This window comes from Miscanthus floridulus, chromosome 5, assembly GCF_019320115.1.
Source record: "Miscanthus floridulus cultivar M001 chromosome 5, ASM1932011v1, whole genome shotgun sequence".
In the NCBI taxonomy this organism is placed as follows: domain Eukaryota; kingdom Viridiplantae; phylum Streptophyta; class Magnoliopsida; order Poales; family Poaceae; genus Miscanthus; species Miscanthus floridulus.
Genome location: NC_089584.1, coordinates 96,284,935 through 96,310,642, shown reverse-complemented (window position 1 = coordinate 96,310,642; position 25,708 = coordinate 96,284,935). Strand labels below are relative to the sequence as shown.

At 45.5% G+C, this 25,708-nt stretch overlaps 3 protein-coding genes and 1 pseudogene across 4 annotated transcripts; 2 read left to right on the top strand and 2 right to left on the bottom strand.

Annotated features, from left to right (window-relative positions):
- The first annotated feature begins 2,795 nt into the window (after positions 1-2,795).
- On the top strand, positions 2,796-6,570 carry LOC136450281 (trihelix transcription factor ENAP2-like). Of its 2 annotated transcripts, none has more exons than XM_066450664.1 (2): positions 2,796-3,920; positions 6,236-6,570. In XM_066450664.1, the coding sequence occupies exon 1, from the start codon at positions 2,956-2,958 to the stop codon at positions 3,904-3,906; it is 951 nt and encodes a 316-aa protein (XP_066306761.1). In that variant the 5' UTR covers positions 2,796-2,955; the 3' UTR covers positions 3,907-3,920; positions 6,236-6,570. The 2 variants fall into 2 exon arrangements, with proteins under 2 accessions (XP_066306761.1, XP_066306760.1); XM_066450663.1 differs by having other exon boundaries at positions 6,201-6,570.
- A 1,785-nt stretch (positions 6,571-8,355) lies between these two features.
- On the bottom strand, positions 8,356-9,342 carry LOC136454956 (pentatricopeptide repeat-containing protein At1g77170, mitochondrial-like; annotated as a pseudogene).
- LOC136450282 (lachrymatory-factor synthase-like) lies at positions 8,906-10,246 on the bottom strand. The gene has a single exon (XM_066450665.1). It carries the CDS (start codon positions 10,197-10,199, stop codon positions 9,660-9,662), a length of 540 nt encoding a protein of 179 aa, XP_066306762.1. The 5' UTR covers positions 10,200-10,246; the 3' UTR covers positions 8,906-9,659.
- Positions 10,247-20,162: 9,916 nt separating this feature from the next.
- Positions 20,163-24,054, top strand: LOC136452682 (uncharacterized). Its single transcript, XM_066453268.1, has 9 exons — positions 20,163-20,455; positions 20,642-21,418; positions 21,582-21,665; positions 22,228-22,386; positions 22,457-22,513; positions 22,789-22,862; positions 23,200-23,296; positions 23,371-23,472; positions 23,564-24,054. The coding sequence occupies exons 1-9, from the start codon at positions 20,423-20,425 to the stop codon at positions 23,630-23,632; spliced, it is 1,452 nt and encodes a 483-aa protein (XP_066309365.1). The 5' UTR covers positions 20,163-20,422; the 3' UTR covers positions 23,633-24,054.
- The last annotated feature ends 1,654 nt before the right edge of the window (positions 24,055-25,708 follow it).

Below are 25,708 nucleotides of genomic sequence, written 5' to 3'. Positions count from 1 at the left end.
TTGATTTACAGTACTTTTTAATTGTGATAAAAATTACTCAATTAATTAATAAATGGGTTTCCATGATTTTTCTAGGCTTAATTAATTATCAAAAAATTATGAAAATTGTTTTGCCACTTAGTTATCATGTGATAAACATTTACAAAAATTTTGAGCTCAATTGGAATAAGTTGATTTATTTCATAATTTTGAATTAAATAATTAATTCATAAAAGTAAATAGTAATCTTTAATGATTTATGTTTTGATTGAATTTTGGATTGAGTGATGACCTTGAATCATTAGTTGGTAATGATCCTTGGCAGACTTCTTAAGTTACCAGGAACATATGCATAGTTGTCAAAGATCGTTGGACAATGACAAGTGCATGTGGATCCTATAATTTAGGAGGTTCTGCCATAACTTTCCACTTTTGTCATCGTCGAACGCTCGGACACAATGATTGATGCCAAAATATTCCACGGGTACTACTTGAATACTGAAAGATAATCATAGAATATCGCATTTATATAATGTGAACATTCTAAAATACATGATAGAATATCACATATATACTACGTGAATATCATATGTATGCTGTGTGAACAACAAAACATTATAGAATATCACATGTACATTACATGAATATCACAAAAAATGGAGAACATGACATGTATACTATGTGAACATCACAAAATATATTATAGAATATCACATGTATACTACATGAACATTAGAAAAATATATCATAGAACATCACATGTATGCTACGTGAACATTAGATATATACTACGTGAACATCATAAAATACATCATGGAGCATCACATGTATACTACGTGAATATAAAAAATACGTCATAGAACATCACATGTATACTACGTGAACATCACAAAATATATTTTAGAACATCATATATATTCTATGTGAACATCACATGTATGTTACATTAAGATCACTTGTATCTCTTATAATATAGGAAGTAAAAAGTATAAAAGTTATTAAATCAATTAATTAGAGTAAAAATAATAGAAAAGAAAAAGTATAAGAGAGATAAAAGGAAATATAAAATGAAATAAAAATAATAAAATCTATAAAAAACATAAAAGAAAAGAGAAGTGGAATAAGGAATAGAAGAAAAATGGAAAAATAATAAAACATGAAAATAAAGAAAAAGAAATACAAAAATAATTAATTATAGTAAAAAAGAATTAAATTCAAAAAAAGAAACAGAAAAAAGTACAAGCAAGGAAAGAAAACAAAAAAAAGAAAAGAATAAGAAAATTTAAAATAAAACCAAAAAAGGAACAAAATAAAATATAACAATAGAAATAATAGAAAAAAGAAAAGAAAATAGCATAAAAATAAGAAAACAACTGCACCTACCGACCTACATCACGCATTGATGCATAATATTTATGTATGCCAAACTTTATGTCGTAGAACATCACATGTATCGAAGCCAAATATTTTGGTATATGATGTAACTCATACATATGCAGATGACACATCGCAGATGCAAAAGAAACATCACAAATACACAAAATATTTCTATACATTTAAGCAAAATAAAAATGTTTTAGTATGTGATATAACCCATAAAAAAGAAAAAGATACACCACAAGTGTACAAATTATTTATGTAGTTAAGCAAAGCAATAGAAAATACAAAAATCATATAAATGAAAACAGAATATAAATAGAAGCAAAAGAATAAGAAAACGAAGAAAAAATAAATAAGAATAAAATATCAAGGAAACAAAAATAGATTGAGAAAGAACATAAAAACAAAATACACGTAACATAGGGAATGAAAATAAAAATATGAAAGATTTATATAAAAAATAAAAAGATGAAAAAGAAAATAAAAAATAGAATGTAAAGAATGAAATGATTGAACAAACAAAAGAAAGAATGAAATGAAAAGGAAATATTGATTAAAAGTAATTGAGTAAAATAAAAATAAAAAGAAACATCATATGGGAAAAATAAAACAAAAACAAAAGAAAAAAGCATATGGGAAAAATAAAACAAAAACAAAAGAAAAAAGGAAATAATAAAATAAACTAAGAAAGCAAACACACCTTGACGGAGAGAATATGTGCAACCTGTCAGCTTTTGTACAGTCCATGCTGCAGTAATGATGGGCCGTATCAGGAAAATCAGCACCACAGCCCACAACGATCCATCATGCCTCTAGTCAGATCCGTACTGCCGGCAGGTTTACTCGGACCGCAGATTGGCGCGGCGCACTGCTCCGTACGTAAAGTTTTTGGCGCGCAACTCCATTCGGCGGAGGCTTCCGGTCCGGCCGTTCGGACCGGAAGAATTCAAGAGCCGCCGCGCACCCAATCTCTCTTTCGGCGCGGGCGTCTGCCCCTGCCCCCGCCCCCGCCCCCGCCCCCGAACGAACGAGAGGCACGCCGACCGAACGGCGGCCAGCCGCGAGCCGTCTACCATCGCCACGAAATCGCGATCGGTTCACGAGTCCTGCTTCGGCACGGCGCGAGCCGCGTAACTTCCCCGGCCCGCACCCGCACCCGCACCCGCACCCGCATCGGCACGTCCGTCCCACCCACCTATCCCGCGCCGTGCCGGCCGGCCGGCCAACCGAACCACGCCGAGGCCGATCTCTCTCGCCGGCTCGGTGCCCCGGTCAAACCCGACCGACGGGCCGATCCAACGGCGGCCGCTCGCCCACACGACAGCCCCATGCATCTGCGCCGCTCCTCCACGTGCCGCGTCGCGGTCGTCACGGCCCACGGGCCGGCGCTCCTCCCCTCGCCGCCCACCCCCTCCCCCCTCCCCCTTCTTTTATTCCCCACCCCGCCTCGTCTCCTGCACCGCCGCCCCCACATCTATCCACCCGTCCGTCCGTCCGTTCGCCCGTCTCCACGCGCAAACGAGAGAGAGAGAAGGCTAGGTCGTCGTCGTCGTGACTCGTGAGGCGGGGAGAGATCTGGGAGGAGGAGGCAGAGCCATGGACGGGAAGTTGCCGCCGCCGAACCCGAACCTGCCGTACCGGGAGGACTGCTGGAGCGAGGGCGAGACGGCCGCGCTCGTCGACTCCTGGGGCTCGCGCTACCTCGACCTCAACCGCGGCAGCCTCCGCCAGCCGCAGTGGCGGGAGGTCGCCGACGCCGTCAACTCCCGCCCCGGGGCCTCCGCGCGCCGCCGCCCGCCGCGCACCGACATCCAGTGCAAGAACCGCGTCGACACGCTCAAGAAGAAATACAAGGCCGAGCGCGCGCGCGGCGGGCCATCGCCCTGGTCCTTCTACGGCCAGCTCGACTTCCTCGTCGGGCCCACGCTCACCGGCAGCAAGAAGCCGTCCCCGCCGCGCGCCGCGCTGCCCGTCTTCCGGAGGCGCCAGACGCCGCCGCGCTCCCCGTCGCCGCAATCGCCGCCGCCGCTCCCCATGGCACTCCCGCTGCACAATTACCGCCGTGGCTCCGACCTCCCCTCCGCAAACCTCATCCATAAGGCGGCCGCAGCCGCCGCCGCCGCTGCCGCGGAGTCCGACTCAGAAGATGGCTACAACAACAACGACTATGACGATGATGAAGGCTCTCAGCAGTCGCCGTCGCGTTCGGTATCTTCTCGCTCCGGTGGTGGTGCTGCCGCTCCTGCTGTTGGCAGCAAGAGGAAGATGAGCAGCGGGAGTGGTGGATTCGGGGAGCTAGCGAGGGCAATTGAGACCTTCGCGGATATGTACGAGCGCATGGAAGCTGCTAAGCAGCGGCACACGGAGGAGATGGAGAGGCAGCGAATCAAGTTCCTCAAGGATCTGGAGCTGAAGCGGATGCAGGCTTTTGTGGACATGCAGCTGCAGCTTGCGAGGTCAAAGCACGCCAGGAAGGGTGATGCTTCCTCAGAGATGCTCATGTCTCTCGCTGCACTGCCATTCCTCAGCAGCCCTGCTTACCTCTAAATTGGAAGAGTTAGGTAAAGGAATATTTCGGCCTTAAATTAGGATACAGTCAGTTGGTTGCTGTGATAGACTTGTTAGTGGATTGTTTATTATGTGCTTGCTAAGACACTGTCGTTGTTTCATACGAACCACGGAGATATTGCAGGTCTTTAAAATTTAAATGTACCTTGCATTGCATTATGCTCAAGTTTTTCTTAGATGAGATGGAATTTACTGGTTTATGACATGTAACTGTCAATGTATTACGAATTTAATCTCAGCTACCTTTGCTCTGTATCACTTACCTTCTTTTTTGGCAATTTCTGTTTATACATGATTGGTTTGCATCTTTGCATGATGAGAAACCTATGCTTTATTTATGATACCGCAATAATTTATGACTGTGTTATGTTATTTTATTGTCACCGGCCTTTCTAGTTGGGGAAGGGAACTAATAGTTTTTTAGTGTATGTGACCCTTTGCAATAATGCTACATCAACTATTATGTGTATGTAGCATCTGCTACGTCAACTATGTGTTTGGCACATGACTGTGGTTTGTTAGATTCTTAGTTTCTGGTTTTATCTTTTCTTTTGAGATGCACTATTGCTGAAAAATCTCTGGTACGATTTTAAAGACTGACGGAAACTAGGATTATAAGATTAGTGGGGCATAAGTTAATTCAAAGATAAATTACTAACATGTTAAAGTTCCTCTCAACCTCATGGGCTTTAGTAGAAAAATTGGGTCATGAGGGGCCATGGCCCCTGCCAGTCCCCTACTGGCTCCATCACTGCTTAAAGACATGTTCATTAGTGGATGATGGTGATCCTTTGTATTGGGTTTCATTTGGAGTCTTTGTGTATTTGGAATTTGAGGATTCTGTACTAGGGTTCAGTTTTGGGGGGTTCTGCCTTGCTGGGCCTGGGAGGCATTTGAAGATCTGCTTCTGAACTTCTCATCTTAGTTGACTGAACGTTTGATGAATTAAAATTGTTCAATAGTTTTCTGTTGTAGAATGGTATGCTTCTAATGTACCCAATGTGTTTATGCTTGTGCCTGAGAAATCTTAATTTGAGATTCTCACAAATTTAATCTTTTTCTGAAAAAAAAAGCTCATGGCCATCCTTATATAAATGGAATTGATGTGCACAAATGCTGATAATCAGAATATGCTTTCTATAGATTCATTGTAATGTATGTTATAGTGTCCTCTGCTTATGCAATTTGCTTGGGATGTGATACTGCATTTTTATGTGCCTCTTAATTGCACCGTACTGTATTTGTTTGTTTGCCAGGGTAGAATTTGTCATCAAAAGTAGTTTGCATGTATCCGGATCTTGTCTTGCTCACATTATGGCTGCATGATAATTCTGGTTACTTCATTAGAACACATAATTGTATGTACCTGGTTATCTTTGCATTTGAATTCTGTTGGTATCCAGTTGTGCTGGGGAGACCAAGAGCAAAGCATCTGTGAAATGCAATGCTCATTAGCCACCCTCGACTGTAGGGTTAAACTAAATTGTGTTCAACTTATCATTGTGCCCATGCACCATGCAAATATCTAGAAGTAACATGTGAGATTTTACTCCTATTGCTAAGTTCGGTGCTTGTTTGCTTTTTTTCATTGATTGGCTGCTATCAGTCCTGATTTGCAATTTTTTTCTGAATGGCAATGGCAGAAGCTGTCTTTCAATTAAGAGGAAAAAAGTTTATATACAATAATTTGGCATTAAGCTTCGCCAAACAAGCCGGGGCACAGCTCCTTTTTCTGAAAGGAGCAACCTAGGATACCCCTCCCCGTAGCCAAAAGTGACTCCACCTTCTGATTTGCAAATTTGGCATTGTTTTGATACCACGAACACTTTTCCCCAAATCATAGCATCGATGGGTTTAGATCCCCTTCAATTTCAAATACTCTTTAAATGCTCTTGGCGTGCTGAGTGACAGTTGGCGTCAACTGATCCTGATCTAAATTTTTTAGTTCACAATTTTTATCCAATTTTCTAATATGCATCTGTGGATGTACCTAATGGTTTTACCCCAGTGTTGCATTCTCTTCTGCGCTTGTTGGCATTGATCTTGCAAGCGTTCTTCTTCTTCTTTAATACAATGATACACAGCTCTCCTATAATGTTCGAGAATATTTTTTTCGCAAACGTTATTTAAAGACTACGGTTGAACTTTACTTCATTGCAGCATGCTTGTGTATTTCTGATCATCATCAGTTTTGGGCTTCATCATCAGATTTATTGTTTGTACACTAACAATCAGATTTGTAACTTCAGAAAATTCTACCACTTATGTTCCAGATTGTTAGGAGCTAACGGGATGATGTCACTCTCAGATGAAGACCGATCTGGGCTCGGTGGCAGACTGGGAGTAGCACACTAGCACTTCGGTACATAGACGGCCTGAAGTAGTGAAGTTGCTGATGCGCGATGCCTGTTCTCGCCAGTCGCCCAATCAATCCCCATGTGCCATGGTCGACGAAAGATTGAGAACCCCTCAACCTTCTATAGTTTTCGCGTTCCTGAAACACAGTCATGTAAACAATGCCCAAAGTCTTTTGTCTGTTAATTTGTTTTGCAATTTTCATTTAACTCTGTAACTAAATTTCAAATGCTTCAGTTAAATTTATATATCCCATGACATGGCTATGACCGATGGATGCATTTCTTATTTACTCCCACTATAAAAAAATACAATTCTAGATTTAAGTTTGATCAAGTTTATAAGAAATAATATTAATGTTTATGTCTCTAAATAGGTTTACTATAAAAATATATATCATAGTTAATCTAATGCTACATGTTCGATATTATAGATATTCATAATTTTATAAATTTTTGTTACATTTAATGTTTGACTCTTAAAGAAAAGATGTTCTTTTTTTCAACTGAGGGAGTACAGAGCGGCTTAGCAAAATCAGTCATCAATAAACATAATGCACGAAAGCATATGGATCGGGTATGATGTAGGAAGAGCAAATATCCGTCGCAATGCGGGTGCAATTTTGCGCCCGTGCCCGCAGGTTGCCATGGATTTCAAACACCTGTCAGGTGTGTCACTCACACAAGAAACATATCATTACGGTTGCATTAATAACCATATAAAGATGAAAACAAGTGAAGTTTGTTATCTATCTATATATATCGCACTTCTAGTCACCTATCACATATGTGCTATGTAATTATACAAATTTTTGAAATGGATTAAAAGTTTAATACTTAGGTGTCAAATACTTTGTTACCAACTAGAATGGATACTTACGGCCTCTTCGCTGGTTGATTTCTGGGCTGGTTGGTGCTGGTTTGTTGTGAGAGAAAAATACTGTTGGCTAGCTGGTTTGGGCTGGCTGAAACCAACAAGCGAACATGGTGTTAGTTACCAGAGATTTTTCTTATATTTTAGATCCGATAGGCACTTTGCGGTACGATTTAGCACCCGTGCCTCAGTCATTTCAAGCCTCCCCAATGAAACCTTGGCACCCGTGCCTGCACCCTATGCGCCGCCTGCTCGAATCTTAAGGTTGAGGTTTTGGTTAATGTTGTGGCTAAACTGAAAATTGAGGAATGTTTATGCTAGTTGCTACATCTAATTTGAATTCACCTTGTAAACTTGTTGGAAAAGGACAAGGAGGGGGACGAGGAAGCAAAAGACATGGAAAGTGATCATGACCTCATGGATGATGCTGATGACTGTAGATGTTTTGTTATCTGTTAGTGTTAATTGCTTGTTCTAGACTTGTATTTGTGTGTCAGGCTGTCAGCTATTGTGTTAATACTTAAGACCAAGGGTCATGCACTTGTTAATTGTTATGGACTCTACGGGTCGGTATTCCGTATTGAATTTTCGTATACCGACCGTGTTCGACATAATTTTGCTCGAATTGGTTCGTTTTCGATATTCCGTAAGTTCGTGTTCGTTTTCGTGTCCGGCTTTACCGTTTTCGCTTTCGTTTTTGTAGTCAAATGTAAATGTAGAAAACAGCTGAGGGGGTTTTCGACCGTTTTCATCCCTATAGGAGACTTTGTGACTTTTCTCTCAGACATGATCTTCCTCACCCTACATCCCGACAGCAACATATATGTTCGACAACACCACATAAACCCCGTTGTTCCATGGCTCAGACTCTACAAGCCTTCCTACTACCCACTCACCAACACTTGCATTACCATGTTTTTTGCATGCACCGAGAACTGTTCCTCAATCTCCTATCACCACATTGGCCTCCATTGGCATACTCTGCTCCACCAATTCACCAAAGCACCTGCCTCATCCTGTCATCCACGTGGCCAACTCTATCAAGTATATCACCACCACCACATACTGGTAGTGTTCAGCGGTTGGCACTACCATGATTTTTCCTTCTTCCATTTGCTTCAGCAAACCCAACTCTATACCCACCAGCCCTCCGAGCGCGCAAGCAGAGAACACGGCTAACATCGGCCCTATTCGCTTCTCTTATAATTCGTCTTTTTCAGCTTGTTTTTTCAGCCAGAATAATATTTCCCTCTCACAACAAATCAGCCGGAACAGTGTTTCAGCTTGTTTTTTCAGCGAAGTGAACGAGGCCATCGTCACCCTATTTGGTTGTATCGTTTCTCTCTGCATATCATGAAACTTGTTGGGTGCACCCTGATCCTCGCCATGCCTTGCAAGCCCTGTGACCATGGTTGTCCATGAAGACACATCACTGACAGGCATTCTCTCAAATACCACTGTTGTGAGGACCGTGCCGCCACACTTGGCATACATATCGGACCAATGCATTGGGCAGTGTCACATCAAGCTGGCCAGAGCGCTAGAACTGTAAGATGCACTTATGCATCTGCCCCGACAAGCCAACATCACCATTCGCAAAGCATGCCAACACAAAACTCACCATGGCCAGATGATCCGGTACCGTGCCGTGCCTCCGCTGCTCCGCAGCTCATGAAACAACGTCAACGCCTCCTTGGCTCCTTGCGAGAAGCCGCTTATGAAGGCGTTCCACGAACCTAGGCCCCGGTTCGGGTTTTCGTCGAACACCCTTCGCGTGCTGTCGCAAGCCTTCGCGTAGCCGCTGATGAGCGCGCTCTCGGTGAAGACCTGGCGCGCTTGGCAGCGGCGGCGTGGAGCTACAGGCGTAGGGTGGAACCAGGGACGTGTAGCGGTCGGGTGCGGCGCCGTGGAGCGCGGGCTATCATGCATATAGCACACGGCGGATCGAAGTCGAAGCGGGGCGAGCCGAGGCGGAGGTAGGCACGGGTCACGGGCACACGGCATTCCAGTGGAAGGGCAGCGGGAGGAGGCCGCGGCGCAGGATGCACACGTGGATTCGCGGCGGGAGGATCACACGTCGGTGCAGGACTCGAGCCGGACCGCGGCAAGGTGGAGAAGCAGCAGGAGGGGACCGGAATACGCGGAGTCGCGCGGGCGGCAGGAGACGGGCGCGTGAGCGGCGGGCATAGCACGTACCGGTGACATGGGAATTGGGATGGCAGTATGGTACCATCAGGAAATTCGAATTCTTGCGGAACGGTCTCTGTGTTTGTTGCTAGGAGTAGTATGTTTGTTGCTCCCTGGAGTTGGAGCTGGTTTACAGAGTACGGTCACGTAGAAATTTGGCAAAACTTCAACTCCATCAGGAGAATTTTACACAAACGTGTATGCACTTAAAAAAAAAGAGTACTCTGTGAATTCTTATCTTACTGTGAAACAGAAGCAAAATTATGTGGAAACACACCCGCTGCCACAAACCAATCCAACCTAGGCGACATCTACCTTCAGTTCTTCACCCACGGCTTCACCATGATCTCCTCCTCGAGCCGCTGGGCGACGCCACGCGCGAGTTTCTCCAGGAACGCCACGAAACCCTCCAGCGTCCAGCCCTTCACCGGGTCGGCCGCGAACGACCAGCTGACCGCGCACCCGGCCGGGTCGTGCTCCACCCGCACGGTGGCCCGGTACCTGCCGAAGCCCTTGTTGCTGTCCAGCAGCTCGTAGCTGTACCACCGCCCCGTGTGATCCGTCTCCAGGAGGCGCTCCTTGGACCACCCCACGGCCTCCCCCGGCGCGGCCATGTTCACGGGGCCCTCGCAGTAGCGCACGCACCCGGGGGCGGGGCGGCCCTCCGGCTCCGCCGCGCCCTCCACCTCCACCTCCACCACGCGCCGGCACGTCCGCACCGTGGAGACCCACCGGTCCAGGGAGCAGAAGTCGCCCAGCAGCGCCCACGCCTCGTCGGGCGTCGGCCCCGACGCCACGGCGCGCACCGTGCCGCGCCACACGGCCGCCGCCTCTTCCCGGGCCGTGTCGTGATCCATGGAATGGAGTGGAATCGTGCGCCTTTTGTGTGTGTAAGTGGCGATACGATGCGAGACGTGCGTGCGCGCGACGGCGAGACGTGGAGTCAGCTGGTCCATGCTGTTTTATACAACGCCGTCGACTGCTGGCATGTACAAGTGTCCAACCGCAACCGGGCAGAGTAGCCTGAATGCCTGATGTGCGTGGCCATGGTTGGCACTTGGCACAAAGGTCAGTCACATGCTTCAACTTTGGCTTATATGCCGTAATTTTTCAGCTAACAAATATTATTTTTCTCTTACAACAAATCAACAGTACTTTCAACCATGACTTATCAGTCAAACGAAACAGCTTCAACCTGCAGAGTTCAACTGCCATCCCTATGCTAGTCTTAGTCCCAAAATAAATATATTTTTAGCATTTAAAATTTATCTTCAAATAGTATTGTCCACCTGGTTGTAGTAGCCTTTTTGTACTTTCTCTGCTTCCAAAGTATAATCATTGCATATTAAAATAGTATATATATTCTTTCTTTTTGGACAGATGGAGAATGTGGTTACTTGTCCAGTGCCTTGTCAGTGGTCACGTCCGTCCGGGCGAATGGCGCAGCCGCACTAGTCCACGCCTCCAGGGTCTGAAATCTGGACCAAACAGGCAAACAGCTGCCACCGCTCCATGAGGATTTCACGAATGGAGTTCGACAGTCGAGTCCTTCAATTCTGTTTTCCACTGTCGCTTTATGCCTTTTTAGAAAAAAGGAGCGTCGTGCCAATGCACCAAAGCAAAACAGCAAAGCACTGAGCTGTCTTGCTGAAAAGTACAAAAAGGTCGTTATAAAATAAATCTCTCCAGAGTTTATCAATTTTTACTTTAACTAAATCTATAGAAAATAGTATCAGCTGTCTTCAAATAGATTAATCTAGTAATATTTATTTTGTATTATAAGTATTAATAATTTATACATATAATTGATCAAAGTTAACATTATTTCTCGGAATATGAGATGACGATTTATTTTAGGACCAAGAAAATAGTGCAAGTGTGCAACGTTGTACATAACCTGCTCCAAAATTCAGCTTGCTTTGTTCCCCTCTTGTTTGGACACTACAAATCCATTTCACTGGAACTTGCTAGAAAAATACTCCCCCATGTTAACATTGTAGACAGGAATTGTCCATCTATCAAAGTATGTGTATGTTTGTTGCAAAAGGGATTATTTGGATCCTCTGAATTGACCTGAATTGAAATTACTTCCTTAGACCACTTGTTTGGATGGACCAGGAATTGGAAAGCGATACTCTGCGCTATTCCACGATCGGAATACGCAACCCTACATTAGATTCACGGCTTACAAATGAGAAATTGATTTCAGAGCACCCCTCGTCTCTCCCGACGCTTGCCGAGCACCGTCATCCTCCTCAACTTGTCACTCATCGACATAGATCTTTGGGAAGGAAGTGATGAGGCCAGGTGGAGATGATGAGAGCAGCTTGGACAGGAACGACGCCATGGCTGTGGCCGCCGACCGGCCTAAGGCATGAGCAGGAGCTGGATGCCACAAGGGGGAGGAGATGGTTGGGCCTACCTCTTAGAAATAAACTCTGTTACACCCAAACAAAAATGCTAGATTGCAATCAAATTCTGGGTAATTCTAAAAAGCAATTGTTGAAATCTTACTGCTTGAATTAGATTCAATTTATAGGATACAAATAGACATAAGAGAAGTAGCAATTGATTTTAAGCAATTGTTTCTATAACGGTTAGTAACATGTTTTATTTTTTTCTCGATCGGGCATATAGCCTGTTTTTCATTAAGAGGAAGTAGAGGTTGTTAATCAGTTACAACAACAGGCATCCCGACAATCCCAAGATTACCAAAACCCCCAGCACCCGATACAAGAAAACAAGCAAGAAAGGCGGAAGGGAGAGGACCCTTCACCCTAGACCTAACCGACTGAACCTGCAGAAAAAATTCAACGCAAAGGTTGCCCACTCAGAAGACGAAGCCACGGTGGCAAAGCATCCACCGAAAGAACCAAGATAATGGCGACAACAACGACTAGGTAGTCGCTTGTGATCAACCGGACGACTACATCGGCAACTCCAACAGTGACCATGTAGCCACTGTGAACCAAGCGATTGCAGTGGCAACATCAACAGTGACCAGGTAGCCGTTGTGACCAGCCGAGCGACTGTAGAGGCAACATCAACTGAGGCAGGGCAAACCGATGCGAAGAGTAGAATGAGACACACACAGGCAGAGTACAGTAAGAAGCGACATCCGACGACGGCGTGGGAGGAGCAGGCGGAGTGCATCAACGAAGCCTTCAACAAGAGAATGACATCCGCGGAAGCCAACTTCGTTGGGAGGGGCACCCGAGAGGAACTTTCGTCCCCAAACTTGCCCCAACAACCCCCAACGACGAGCAGAAATTGACGACGCCTCCAAGAAGGTGATGACATTGTCGCGCCACCATCGTCGGCCCAAGGCAAGAAGCTCGGCGGGATTTTCATCCGAAGACTGCTCGTCGGCCATGGCAGGCCAGATCCGATGGCCCCCCGTCGCAGACGCCAGGCCCACATAACGTAGTCTGGCCGCCGCAGCCGTGGATGCCGGCATGGCCAAGGTGGGCCAGCCTGGCCATCGCAGCACGATGACATGGCGGATCTCCACGAACGCCACCTTGGCAAGCCGCGTCCCCAGCCTGGCGGGCTACAGCAGCCCGAAGGAGACAGACCCACCGGCGCTGGACGCCCGGGCCAGCTAGAGCACGCTGCAGGTAGTCGCTCCTGGTGACTCTCCACCACCGGTCTCGGCGCAAGGGCGAGTCAGGCCGCCGCCCCCGGCCCCTGGCAGCTGACCGTCGGCCCGGATCTGGCCGGCCTTTGGCTACCGTGAAGAGGCCCGGACAAGCTCGGACCTTGAGCCCCCAGCGTGCCAGCTTCGAGGAGGTGCCAGATCTGGCACCTAGAGTCCTGGATCCGGCTGGTCGGCCGGCCTAGTTCGCTGGAGTCGAAGAGGGTAGGGGGTGTGGACAAGAGAGGGGGAGTGAGGAGGGCTGTGTGCAGCACTTTTTTTGGGGGGCCACGCATTGGCCGCCGCCGCACGTCGGAGGGCGGCGACGGTGGCGGGAGGAGGTGCGTGGAGGGGGGGCTAGGCTAGGGCGCCGGTGAATCGCCCCTGAGTCGTCCGTTGGGGGCGCTCCTAGGCCGTGATCATGGCCTTGTATAAATGACAATCATAGTAACATGTTTTAGGAGAAACTAGTGGACAACATTTCCTTGAAGACTCTCTAATCCAAATGTCTTATAAAAAAATAGCAAGATGCTTCGCCAATTCCTCAACTAGTATATCATTTGATTTATGTAATTTATCTTGCACCCTTCTCGCTCATTTTTACACACGTCACATTCTATAGTCAATGCTCCGTTAGCGTTTGTCGTCATTAGAAGTATTGTCCATCTTGAGCAGGAGTGGATCCAGCGTGGAGGCTCGAGCCCGTCCATAAGCCATCTGTACCATATATTTCTTTATTTGTAGTCACAGCTATGAACCTCGTATATCATCACTTTTTAGTGAAGAAATAAATTTGATTACTAAATCTTTTGTCCAAACATATATGAACCTTGTATATCATTACTTTCTCGTGAAGAAATAAATTTGATTTACTAAATAAATCCTTTGTTCAAACATACTATCAGGCCGGTCCTATGTTTTCAAGGGTCCTACGGCAAAATAATTGGGTCCATAAAGCTATATATATTAATACCTAATTATACTTGCAAAGCGCAAAATAAAACAAACAACATCCTCTCATTTAACATGTTTAATGATGATCCTTCGTTTCCTTTTCTGAGCCCGGACAAATGTTTTCTTAGGTAATATTGTAAAATTTCAACGCCTAAGATCCTAAATTAGAAGAAAAATATTTGACCACATGAGACTATTATCTCTTCTACACCTAAAATATACGGATGGTTATCGTCAGCGTTGCCTCGCCCGCTCTCGCTCCCATGGTGACAACAAAGTGAGAATCGTGTCTGCGCTACGTAATCCGCATCGTCATGGTAATATTAAATTGAATATTTTAATCTATAGATTGCAGCCACCAGACGAGGCATCCAGACCCTGCAGTCTTTGTTGCGAGGCTGTGGCCAGTAGACTGGCTGGCTCCAACTAGGCGACAGATGATGATCCGTTGATCGCCGATCCTATCACTAGGCGACGCTGCGTCGAGTTCTCGAGAGGAACAGCCGAACAGGCAGAGACTGGAGAGTCGAGATCGTGAATTTCTTTGGGAAAATGAGGGCCTGTTTAGTTCTCCTCCAAAACGTTAAATTTTTTAAGATTTTTTTGTCACATCAAATCTTTGGACGCATGCATGAAGCATTAAATATAAATAAAAAATAAAACTAATTACACAGTTTAGACGAAATCCACGAGACGAATCTTTTAAGCCTAATTAGACTATGATTGGACACTAATTGCCAAATAACAACGAAAACGCTACAGTAGCGTTTTGCCAAAAATTTTGGCAACTAAACTGGGCCTGAATCAATGTCGACTTACCTTCTGAGGCTACTGTTATTGATAGCCGGACTATAGCCTGCGGGGGTTTAATGTTTACATATCTAGGTTTGGACCCGTCTTTGGGCTGGGCCCTCAGCGGTCGCACCCACCACACCCCCTTAGGGTCGGCCCTGCATATATACTATAAATGTCGGCACCCTCTTCTAGGGTTCCTCTACCCCTTTTTATTCCCCGGCACCGGTCCCTGCTCTTCGCTCTTCACTCCACCTCGCTCTCCACTCTCAATGCGCAAGTGTGTCTCCCTTCTTTCTTCCGGTGGGGTCGTAGGCGAGCCTTGTCTGGCTCACGATGGCTGCTCCTGTAACACCTCGGTGTTATGCCAGCATTTAGGCACTGCCAATCATGCATATCATGCATCATCAAGCATCCTAATCATACATGCCTAATCATGTAAATAACAACTGAAACACTGCTTCGAAACATACGAAACATGTTTGTGAAACCTGAATGTTGCATACACTTGTTAAAGTTATTTTGCCCTGATTATGTGTTGCTAGGCTAGTAAAACATGTTTGGCTATCATGGTAAATCATCTAGAATTATTTAGCACAATTTTTAGAGCAAAGTTTGTATTCAAATTATTTCAAAATTTTGCTTTAAAAATAATTCCCAAAAATTAGGGTTTTGAGTTAAAATTGACTTTAATTTTATAATTCAAAATCTATCAAGAATTTGGCTTTGGTCATAAAAACAAAGTTGTAGATATTGAAAAATGGAACAAATTTCATTTTTACACCAATTTGTGAAAATGCTTTTAAATGGCTAAAAAATGGGAATTTAATTCTGTATATTTGAGAAATAAAAAGAAGAATTCTTCATTTTCGCTTAACAGGCCGCCGCTCCGCTTCCCGGCCCACGGCCGAAGCCGGCCCAGCAAGCCTCCCGCCGCGCCGCGCGCCTCGCCTTGGCCCAGCCCAGCCCAGCGCCGCGCCAGGCCTACCTCCGCGCTTGCCCGCTCGCTGGCTCGCCGCGCCGCGCCCGACCAGCGGCAGAGCACGCCCGCCGCGTGGCGGCCATGCGCCGTCGACGACGCCGCGCGTCGCAGCCGGCCTGCGTCCGCTCCCACGCGCCCGCCTACATCTGCTGAAGCCGCTACGCTCGCCTTCACTCTCCCGTGCTGCCTCTCTTCTCCGCCTGCGCCGAGCTCGCTCTCTCCCCCTCGCCGCAGCCACCGCACCCGCCAGGCAAATTCGCCGCCCCTCCTCTACCTCGGCCAGCAATCAAGCGCCAGCAACTCCGCCTCGCTCTCCGTCACTTGGTGCTCGCGTTTGTGCCGTCTGTTGAGCCCAGGTAGCGCGTTCTTGCGACTCGCCACCGTCGGCCATGGCGCCACCGTGCTCGGCCGCCATGGAACTCCCTCTTCCTCCCTTTCTCCTCCCTGCTTAGCTACCTGCCCGCATTTGCCAGCTCCTCGCGAACCGCATGCGCTCACTCGTTTGCCCTGGCACGACCGGTAATGGCCGCCGGCCCCGTTGGCCGAGCCACGCCGCCGTGATGTCTCGGCGCCGGCGTGGCCTTCGCCTCGGCCGAGCTAGGCCAAGAGGCCATGGGCCGAAGCCCCTGCCAGGCCGCCTCCCTTTCCCTTCGCTCGGGCCGCGCAGGCCGAGTGTGGCCGTGGGCCAGCTGATTCCCGCGGGCCGGCCCAGTAGCAATAGGATGTTTATTTTCAGTCTTTCTTTATTATTTGAAAAGAGAAATGGTTTGGAAAATGTTTGGATACTCAAATTTGCTCCAAATCTGTTGAAATAAATTTTGCTAGGTTCCTTATCACCAGATCTACTTGGGAAAATTATTGCATGTCATTTTTTAGATACTTTTCTGTAGAACTTTATTTAATCATGTATATTGCTGATAACTTGAAAAATGTGTAGAAAAACCTATAGGCTTCAGAAAAATATGATTCCAAGTTTGTTAATCTTCTTATGTAATGTAATTCCTAGGAAAAATATGTGTCATGCTTGTGCTGTAGAAAAATTTCGAGGTGTAGTTCAAGTACCTTTAATGGCTGATTTTTGTTATTTTTGCTAGAGAGCAAACTTTGTATAAAACATGCATGTGATAATTTTTGTACAGTAATTGTATGCTATGAAGAACATAGAAAAAATACTAACTCTATTGTTTGACACTTTTCACAGTACAAAGTATTTTCATGTTCATAATCATGCCATAACTTGTTATTTTTGTGTAGACTAATCCACTCATTCAAATACCATAAAAATCTGAGGTTAGACTACTTAGGGTAGTACTGTGCTATGGTAATTTTCTAAGATTTTTCTAAGTAATAAAAATAGATGTTGCTATTCAAACCTATTATTAATTAGGGTTTAATCAAGTGTTGCTTTATGTGTGATTAAGAAATTAGTGAAGCTTTGGTGTATCTTTGAAGCATTTAATAAGATGTGTTGATTTAGCATATTAGTAGTAGAAGAGAATGCAGTATATGACATGTGCTTGTAGTATATGCTCTTGGATGATGTTAACTACCTTGCATTCAAGCATATCCATTGTATTCATCTCATTCGATGCACCGATTGCATAAGCACTTACGCACATTGCATCATACAGGATCGCAAACCGAGAACCCAGTCGTCATACCCAAGGAGCCCGAGGAGCAGCTCGAGGTGCAGCCGCAGGAAGTGCCCGAAGCCGACGAGGAGGACGTTGAGGAACTTCCAGAGTGCCCCGATCACCGCCCGAGCTCCTTCGAGAGAGGCAAGCCCCGGAGCATTTTCTCCCGGTTTGTAATTATTAATTAAAAGCTTTACTTTAATTGATGCATTACGTTCATGAGTTGTTTGCAACCATTGCTGCATTATACCTTGTTTACCTTTGTTATATTATATCCTCGTTACCCTGGTATCCGCAGTCGAGTCAATGCTTAGCTGGCTTAGACCGGTAGAAGTCGGGTGATTCCCTGTCACCTACGAGCTATAGGTGGTTACCTAGATCTGCTTGGATGACTATGAAGTCATGGTATAACTAAGTGTTAAATGAAGTTGAGATCGGACGGAGACTTGCAGAGTTTTGGACTGTAGTGCTTTTCCGTCTGTGTCGATTAAGGACCGACCGTTGTTGGGCCTCGAGTCATGTTGAACGCATGCCTTACATTTAGCTGGCCAGATAAAGTACCTTCCGACCGCGAAGCTGGGAGATTATTCGGGCCGAGTAGATTGCCCGCAGCGCACTGTGCCGGAGCAGGTGTGGTAGGACATGGGGGCGAGATGATAAGACCAAAGTGCAGTCGGTCAGCCCCTAGGTACATGTGGTTCCTGGCAAACTCGAGATACCTGGATAGTTGACTCGGTGATCAATATCTCACTTTAGCGGGTGAGTGAGGTTTGTGTAAGGAATAAATCACCAGCTGGTTAGGAATCGATTCGAATCGCCATCGCTCCTGGATAGTGAGCACTTGACTTGAGTGACTTCATCGTAGTAATGTTGATGGAACACTTGGACAGTTATAATGAATATGACATTATGGGAGTTGTTTAATGATCATTGGTTATCATTATCTGCTTAATCACATGTTTGCTCTAGTATAGGTGCAAAATCTAGTCGACAGGTTAATAACAATTAACTTGACAAGAATGTTTTTGAAAAGGATCTTGAAATGCTAAAAATGCTTCTTTTTGCAAATGAGTCAGCTACCCTACTATAAAGCCCTTCATAATCCTTGGTGTCACTTATTTTCGGTTATGTCGGGTAAGTCTAGCTGAGTACCTTCTCGTACTCAGGGTTTTATTCCCACTTGTTGCAGATGGGCAGATGTATTATGGCTACTGTATCAACTGCCTTTATCCTGCGATGGGTGATGCTTAGGACCATGGGCATGGTCATTCCTTACGTCTCGTCTGATGCTTTTGTTAGAGATGATCATTCGCTGGCACTATATTTGAACTCCGTGTGAGTGTGTGTGGTTTGAACGAATGGCTTCCGCTACTTTTATTCGAACTTGTTTTGTAATAACTATGTTTAAACTCTGATGTATCTGAGATGCAAACTTTTATGTAATATGTGATGGTGACCGCTAAACTTATTACGATCTTGGCTGGAATGGAAGTTGGTTTGAAATCCTTCGTGATTTCATGGACTACCGGGTTATACGGGCTTAAGTTTGCTAAATCGTCTGCTCTGGCGGATGATTTTCTTACTTAATTTCGTATAATTGGTCGGTTCTGTTACAGCTCCCTCTTCCGTCTCGCCAGTTGACGGGTGTGTCTGCGCTTCTTCGTCGTCGTCTTCCTTGGGCCTTTAGACGCGGAGACGTGCGACAGTGTGTTGGCATGTTTGTTTGCCTGGACGTGGGCTTGTGGTGGGCCCTGGTCCATAAGCCCGGGTCATCTTCCTCGCCTGATCTACTTCCTCCTCACCAAGCTCTGCACTTCTTCATCACTGCTTCCTCTCCGTCCTCCAAGCAAGGTGAAATCTTAGCATTTTGTTTGTCACGTGGCCCAATTCGATGATTTACGTGTTATATTTCACTGTGATGCTCGGTTTTTGGGGTGCCTCGAGGCAGTTCTTGGCTTAATCCTGTGCGGTATGGCTGGATATATGATTGCTATGTCCTAATCAATGATTTTTCATGCTTTTATTGTGTTGGTGACGATCTATATGTGCTAGGGTTTACTGTACCACAGTAGTTGAGATTGGGATTTGCTTAGTTGTTGTATATTCTTGCTTTTCTTAGTCGATGATGTTGAGGTAGAGCCTCTAGGTGGTTGTGCTCTACACACAACAACCGAGGTGATGAGCCCTTGTCCACCAGTACAGTTTAATGACTGAAATGGTGTGCATTTAAAGGTCAACAAGGTTTGCTTGAACCTAAAATCAAACTTTCATTTATGCATGTAGAAGAATTTGCAGTAACAAATATCTATCATGGTTTCATAGGTTGCTACCATGGAAGTTTTCATGGTAGCCATTCATTTCTTCCAAATTGAAGAGGCTTCGTGTGGATGATGAACGGTCCTAGGTTAGATGCAGATGAGCATAGTAAAAAAAACTCTTATTTACAATTCTAGTGACATATGATGTTAAATATCCGACAAGGCTAAGGCCTAAGGGTAATTAGAGCACCATTTTTTATACTCTACAATTTATTTAGGCAAAAAAAACACGTTCTTTCAAACCACAGCCGGCTCCGTTTTTGAGGGGCTGTTTGGTTCTAACCCGGGGAAAGATTGGCCAGGCAGCTCCCAGGCCGTCGATTTTGAGCGGACCTGCCTAGGGGGTGCGCAGTGCGCTGCAAACCAAACAGAGAAAGAATTCACGGCCACGTTCCTCCCCTGCTGCTCAATCTTTTCGAGATAGTGGGCCCGGAGCACCCTCCGCCTTCCACTTTCCTGTTCACTTATAAACCGGCTAGAATACACTATTTTTCTCTCGTTTCCTCGCCCTCCCTCCTGCCCTCGTCGTTCTCGAAAATTCACCTGTCGCCGCTCTCTGCCTCGCCGACGGACGGGTCCTCGCGACCCCATCCCCAGCTCCCTCGATCATCAGCCAAACCTTCCAAGCCTCACCGCGCTGCAGAGCGCATCGCCGAGCCCCCGCCCACCCGACAACCTCGCCTCGAATTGTCCTCCCGTTGTTCGTTGGCCTCCTCCTCCCCTCCCCTCCCCTCCCCTCCTCGACAAGTACCGTCGGCGTGGATCTATGCGGACTCGGCTTCTGTATTATACCTCGTTGGTAAAGAGTTCATTTCGGTTCTCCTTTTCCCATTTCTTTCCATGTCTCTGTTTCCGAGATGGATTCGTCCACTCCTTTTTGCGAGTTTTTCCGCCTTTTTGCGTGCTTGGTGGAGTTTATTTCCTTCTTTTTTCGCGTTGAGCTCGCCCCCGATCCTCATTGCATTTTCCTTTTTTTTGTGTGCAGGGGATGGAGGTGCAGGTGGTGGATTTGTCTTCCGACTCCGAGGGCGAGGTGTCGGCGCACTCGCCCGATCACAAGCGCCCCTCTCGGCAGCCGGCTCCAGACCCCAATCGCGGGGGTGGCGACACTGGTTCCAGCGCCATGGACACCCTCTTCGAGCAAGCGGCCGCGGGCGCGGCGTGGGGTGACGCGCTGAAGAAAGGGAAGGAGGAGGTTGTCGAGGGGGAGAGCGCGGGGCCTCCAAAGCACGGTGGAGAATTGCTCGGTGCTGCTGGCCGCGTCCTGGGAGCTGGGAGTGATCCGTGGAGCGCACTGGTGAGCAAGTGCAAGGCTTGGGACGGTGGGAATAACGGAGCTGGGTGTTGGGGTAGTTGGGGTGACCGGGGTGATCAGTTTACTAACTCGGCCCCCATGCCGCGTCTAGGGCCAGAGAGGAAGGGGTTTCATGAGACATCCAGTGAAAAGTGGAAGGGTATTCTTGGTGCAAGCCCTGCTGATCCTGTCAACTCACTGTGGAGCTCCTGGGATACTGACATGAAAGATAATGAGGATGAAGCCTTCTCCCAAAGGTCTGCGGCTGCTCGTGAAATTTCTAGCTGTGATGATTTTCTTATGGAAGATAGTAGCTCGTCATGGCTGTCGAAGATCAAAGGGCTGCACTTCCCACTTCCTGATGAGCATCAGTTGAGAACCAGGCAGATTGAGAATGATGAAGCGTTTGCCCGCAGACTTCAAGAGCAGCTCAATCAGGAACAGCCAGGCTCTCAGCATTCCGAAGTGGTTGTTACCCTGGACTACTCAAGTCTTAATATTTCTGTTTCCTTTTGGTGTCTTTTCCAACTAATTTTTGTTTCTTAGTAGTTGATTTTGCCTTTTGTTTGTGTGCTTCTGATTAGTTGATGTGGATGTAACCAATAACTTTTTCATTGCTGACATCTTGTAGGTTGATACAACAATAGCCTGGACATTACATGAGCAAGATGCTGAGCATGCCAGATTTGCTGCAAGAGAAGGCCAGTCTAGTTCTGTAAGTTGTCACGTGGTGTGAGGGTAGTTTATCGCTTGCGAAATCAATGTAGATATGTTTATGCATAGCCAGATCTTTTATTTATGAACTGTTATGTTGATACCTATAGTTTTGTTTGAAAATTATGGAACACATTGTCAAGTTGGCCAAGAGCTATGTGTTGAAACTGAAGAGGATGGCGTAACATCGTATCTGCCTGTAACTATCTGAAATTCAGCACTTGGTGGATTCATTGATTAGAAAACAAGTCTCAAAACTAAGACATGTCTACATGCATCAACAAAAACATTATATATAACTTAAAAATATCTCTTCCTGCCCACCATTATTGGCTTACTTTTTAGTTTTGTGCACATATATTTCTCTGTATTGGCTATGACATTTCATATCTATTGTCCATTCTGTTATATATATAAGAAAAACCTATTCTCATTTATATGAACATGCATCCTGAATTCCTGACTCATGTACATATTCTCTCCTATTTGCTATTGTTTTCCATACTATTTTTCTGAATTTCCATAGCATCCTTTCTTTTCTAAATGTACTCTTTTGTTCTCAGAGCCAGAGGGACAGATCAATGGCACACCTATATTCTTATGGATGTCACTCACCCGTTCAAAGTTTTGCTTCTTGGGCATCCAACCGGACTCCAATTCCAATGCCAAGCAGAAGAGGTTTGCAAAGAAATTCCAACTGCTCTCAAGCGGAGCAACGCAATGTGAGACACTTTTAATTTGTTTCCTGGACCTCCACCTCTGTCACATGCACTGACATTTTCTCATTGTCAGATGCTTATCTCTCAGTTAACCAAGGGATGCTTCGGAGAAGACATGGACCTAGAAATGGTTAGAACTTACTCTATATGCTAGAGAGGATCATGCTATGTTGGGATTTTGGGGGCCTTTGCCTAGAGCCTTCTTATCTAGTACAATACTAAAATGTATGTAGAAGCAACTTGCATATACTAAAATATTCGCACATCTTGCCTTATGTTCATAGTAACAGTATGGGAAAAAAAACTTTTTTCAGATCCCTAACTGGATGTGAAGAGGATATTTCCCAACATTTGAATATCCACATCACAATAACCATGCTGAGTTCTTTGTTTGTTAACATGTAGAGAATGGCTGTGCTGGACTCGCTTTCTGAAGCATTTTGGAACTGCGAGGACACACTTTCTCCAGATTCTGACAAGTAAGCATTTACTGTTCTGTAGCATTTTTTCCCAACACAATGTTTGTTTAGATGGACATTTCCGCAACCATGTGTTCTCTTATTTTGATAATTTCATACCTGGTACCATGTTTGGTTGATTGTGTGCTTACCTTGTAACACATTCTGCAAAGTTTCGTATACAGAAGCATGAATGCTCCAAATAGCTGTCGTGTGCTCTGTAGTAGCTAGTAGGTGCCTGAAATGGCTTGTCCCATGGCCCCATTTTGAATGGGATTCTGTTGACGTGTTCTTTCCTTGCTTGTACATACTTCTTGGTTACATCCATTCTGACTAATCAACTTTTTATCACTTATAGTGATGATTATGAGGACCGCATAGCATTTGATGTCGATATCCAGTACAGAGGTGCTTCTGATGATCAAATAAACAGCCTGCCACTATCACTAGTTGAGGTATGAATTCAGTCTTACTGAAGATGGATCGTGCATCCCCTTATAATTTGACTCCAATCCTTTCATTTATCAAGGGTGAAAATTGTTCGGATGAACCCTGTAACATATGCTTGGATTGCCCTGCTGCTGGTGATTCCATCCGGCATTTGCCATGCTTGCACAAGTTTCACAAAAAGGTACACACCCAACAGTTGAATGATTCAGAACTGTTTTCTGTTCTAACGTTCCAGTTTAATGTGTTCATTGGATTCAACTCTTTTTCTGCAGTGCATTGACAGGTGGCTCGGGATGAAGACATGGTGTCCGATTTGCAAGTCAAATGTATTCTCCCAGTAGGCCGTGGGCATCTCTTATACTTCTGGAGTAGCATCTCTTATACTTTTGGAGTAGCATCGAAGATAGGCTATAGCTGACTAACAGGAGGCATTGGTACTGCTGGTATAGCTGTGATGTGAACATTGTGCTGTTGTTGACTTTGCTCTCTTCTGCTCCGTAACGGGGAGCATGGGTGTGGAGAATTTTTCTGCTGTGGGAGAAGGCATGGAAAACCTCCTGTTCTGCTATTCCCGTTTGTTGTATACCTTATTGTCGGCTGACATGCATACAAGTACGTAGAGAGTTTTGGGCGGTGCCATGGGGTATGAAGGGCTGAATTGGACTTACGCCCTGACCTGGGTCGCAGACTCGTAGTTCCAACTTCCAATTACAATTGTCTCTGATCCAATTTGATGTTTGTCAATTTTCTTCACCTATGTGTCTAGGATCTCAGGCCTCGTAGCTGTAGCTCGGGGGATTAACGCTAGTCGTGCCTAATAAGTTGTTTCTCTTTTTCCTTCTTCCATGATCATACGGTGATGGTGGGATGCAGGTTAGGAGTACACAAAGGTGGCCTGGCTCATGCGAAGCAGTCGCAACTAAGAAGCTCGCGGGAGCGGCAGGACACGATTTGCGTGCTAAACACAGAATAAGGCGATGACCGAGCTAATTGTTCATACCATAGTGGTTTAGAAAATTATACCATTGAACGGAACATGCCGAGGCGATGACCGAGCTACAGTCTGTTCGGGAGGCCGTAAACGATCGTAGATTATTTATCGTTTACGAGCAAGCGAACAGGCTGCTAATTGTTTGTAGATGATGTCGTCGTGGCAGGTGGAGGAGCGATGTTGTTGGCCGCCACAATAGTCGAAGCAATACCGACTGCGTTAGCCTGTGGTGAACAACATGAGCATGCTTTCCGATTACCGGTGCACATCAGCGATCATGATGGAATATAGACTATGGTAGCTGCGCAACAGATAGAGACAAATAAAAAAATGTAATTTACTATCTTAGAGATTCTCAAGCCTAGAGGCTCTCCATATAGATATAGTATCTTATGCAGCTTTTCTAAGAGTAGTGTATGTATGTATGTATGTATGTATGTATGTATATATAAACAAGGAATATGGTACTAATTAATGTCTTAGTTTTCACCTCCATTAGTGGGCTTAAACATTAAAGTCCCATTAGAGAACATGGATAATGGACTTTGATATTTATTCGAATTTTTGTATTTGGGTTTAGGAGAACTACTATACTGTATCAGTTCTAACGGTAGTCCTGCTCTCGCACCGATATTCACAGCGAGCGGCAGGCTGCCAGCATGCAAAGTCGAGGCCCTTAGGTTCAGCAGCTGCACTTGCAGCCCTCCAGGGGCTTCCCGATGATCATGCAGTAAACCTCATCGTCTGCTTTCAAGTTCTTCATTCACCTAGCTGCCCACCTTGACACCGACGCCGACCATGTCGTAACCCGGCACGGTATCAATGCACAACAGCAAGTTCAAAGATTAACACTGTCAGGAACCCTTGGCCTTCAAACGCGAAGAGCTGATCAAACCGGGAGAAGGGAGTCGGTGGCCTGAAACTTGTTGCTTGCAGTGATAAAGTTAGAAAACTAGAGAGAGGTGTGCTTAAGCTATATACACTTATATTATAACTGGTGCACATGTGACGAAAATTTAGTCATAATAACTAGTTAAATTTTTGAGGGGGTGCAAATGCACCCCTTGATTCTTTAGTAGCTTCGCCAACTTCAACTTGGTCTAGGCTGACGCCGAGTCGCCGAATACCCAACCTGCTCCACCGTGGCGGTGTCGAGCATGTAGAGGACGACGTTATGCTACTTCGTTCCCCTCAGTGTACGCGGCGGGTGCTGCAACTCGCTTACCACCGCGGGCTTTAATCACCTAAATTTCTTGTTGGACTAACAACTAGTCTAGGTATAATATAAACAGGCTTAAAAATCCTACTCTCCGTCCAATGCCCATCAAAATTAGTTTTCGACTGCTCCCTCCACTTTTTTCTACCAAAATCACTTTATTAGAGAATTAATGAACTGGAGCTAAAAATCAGTAAATAAAACTGTGAG

Excerpts from the sequence above, each read along its gene's own strand:
- LOC136452682 (XM_066453268.1), top strand. The coding sequence starts at position 20,423 with ATGCGGACTCGGCTTCTGTATTATACCTCGTTG. Across the intron at positions 21,419-21,581 it reads GCTCTCAGCATTCCGAAGTG|GTTGATACAACAATAGCCTG; the intron begins GTTGTTACCCTG and ends GACATCTTGTAG. Across the intron at positions 22,514-22,788 it reads AAGACATGGACCTAGAAATG|AGAATGGCTGTGCTGGACTC; the intron begins GTTAGAACTTAC and ends GTTAACATGTAG.
- LOC136450281 (XM_066450664.1), top strand. The coding sequence starts at position 2,956 with ATGGACGGGAAGTTGCCGCCGCCGAACCCGAACCTGCCGTACCGGGAG.
- LOC136450282 (XM_066450665.1), bottom strand. The coding sequence starts at position 10,199 with ATGGATCACGACACGGCCCGGGAAGAGGCGGCGGCCGTGTGGCGCGGC.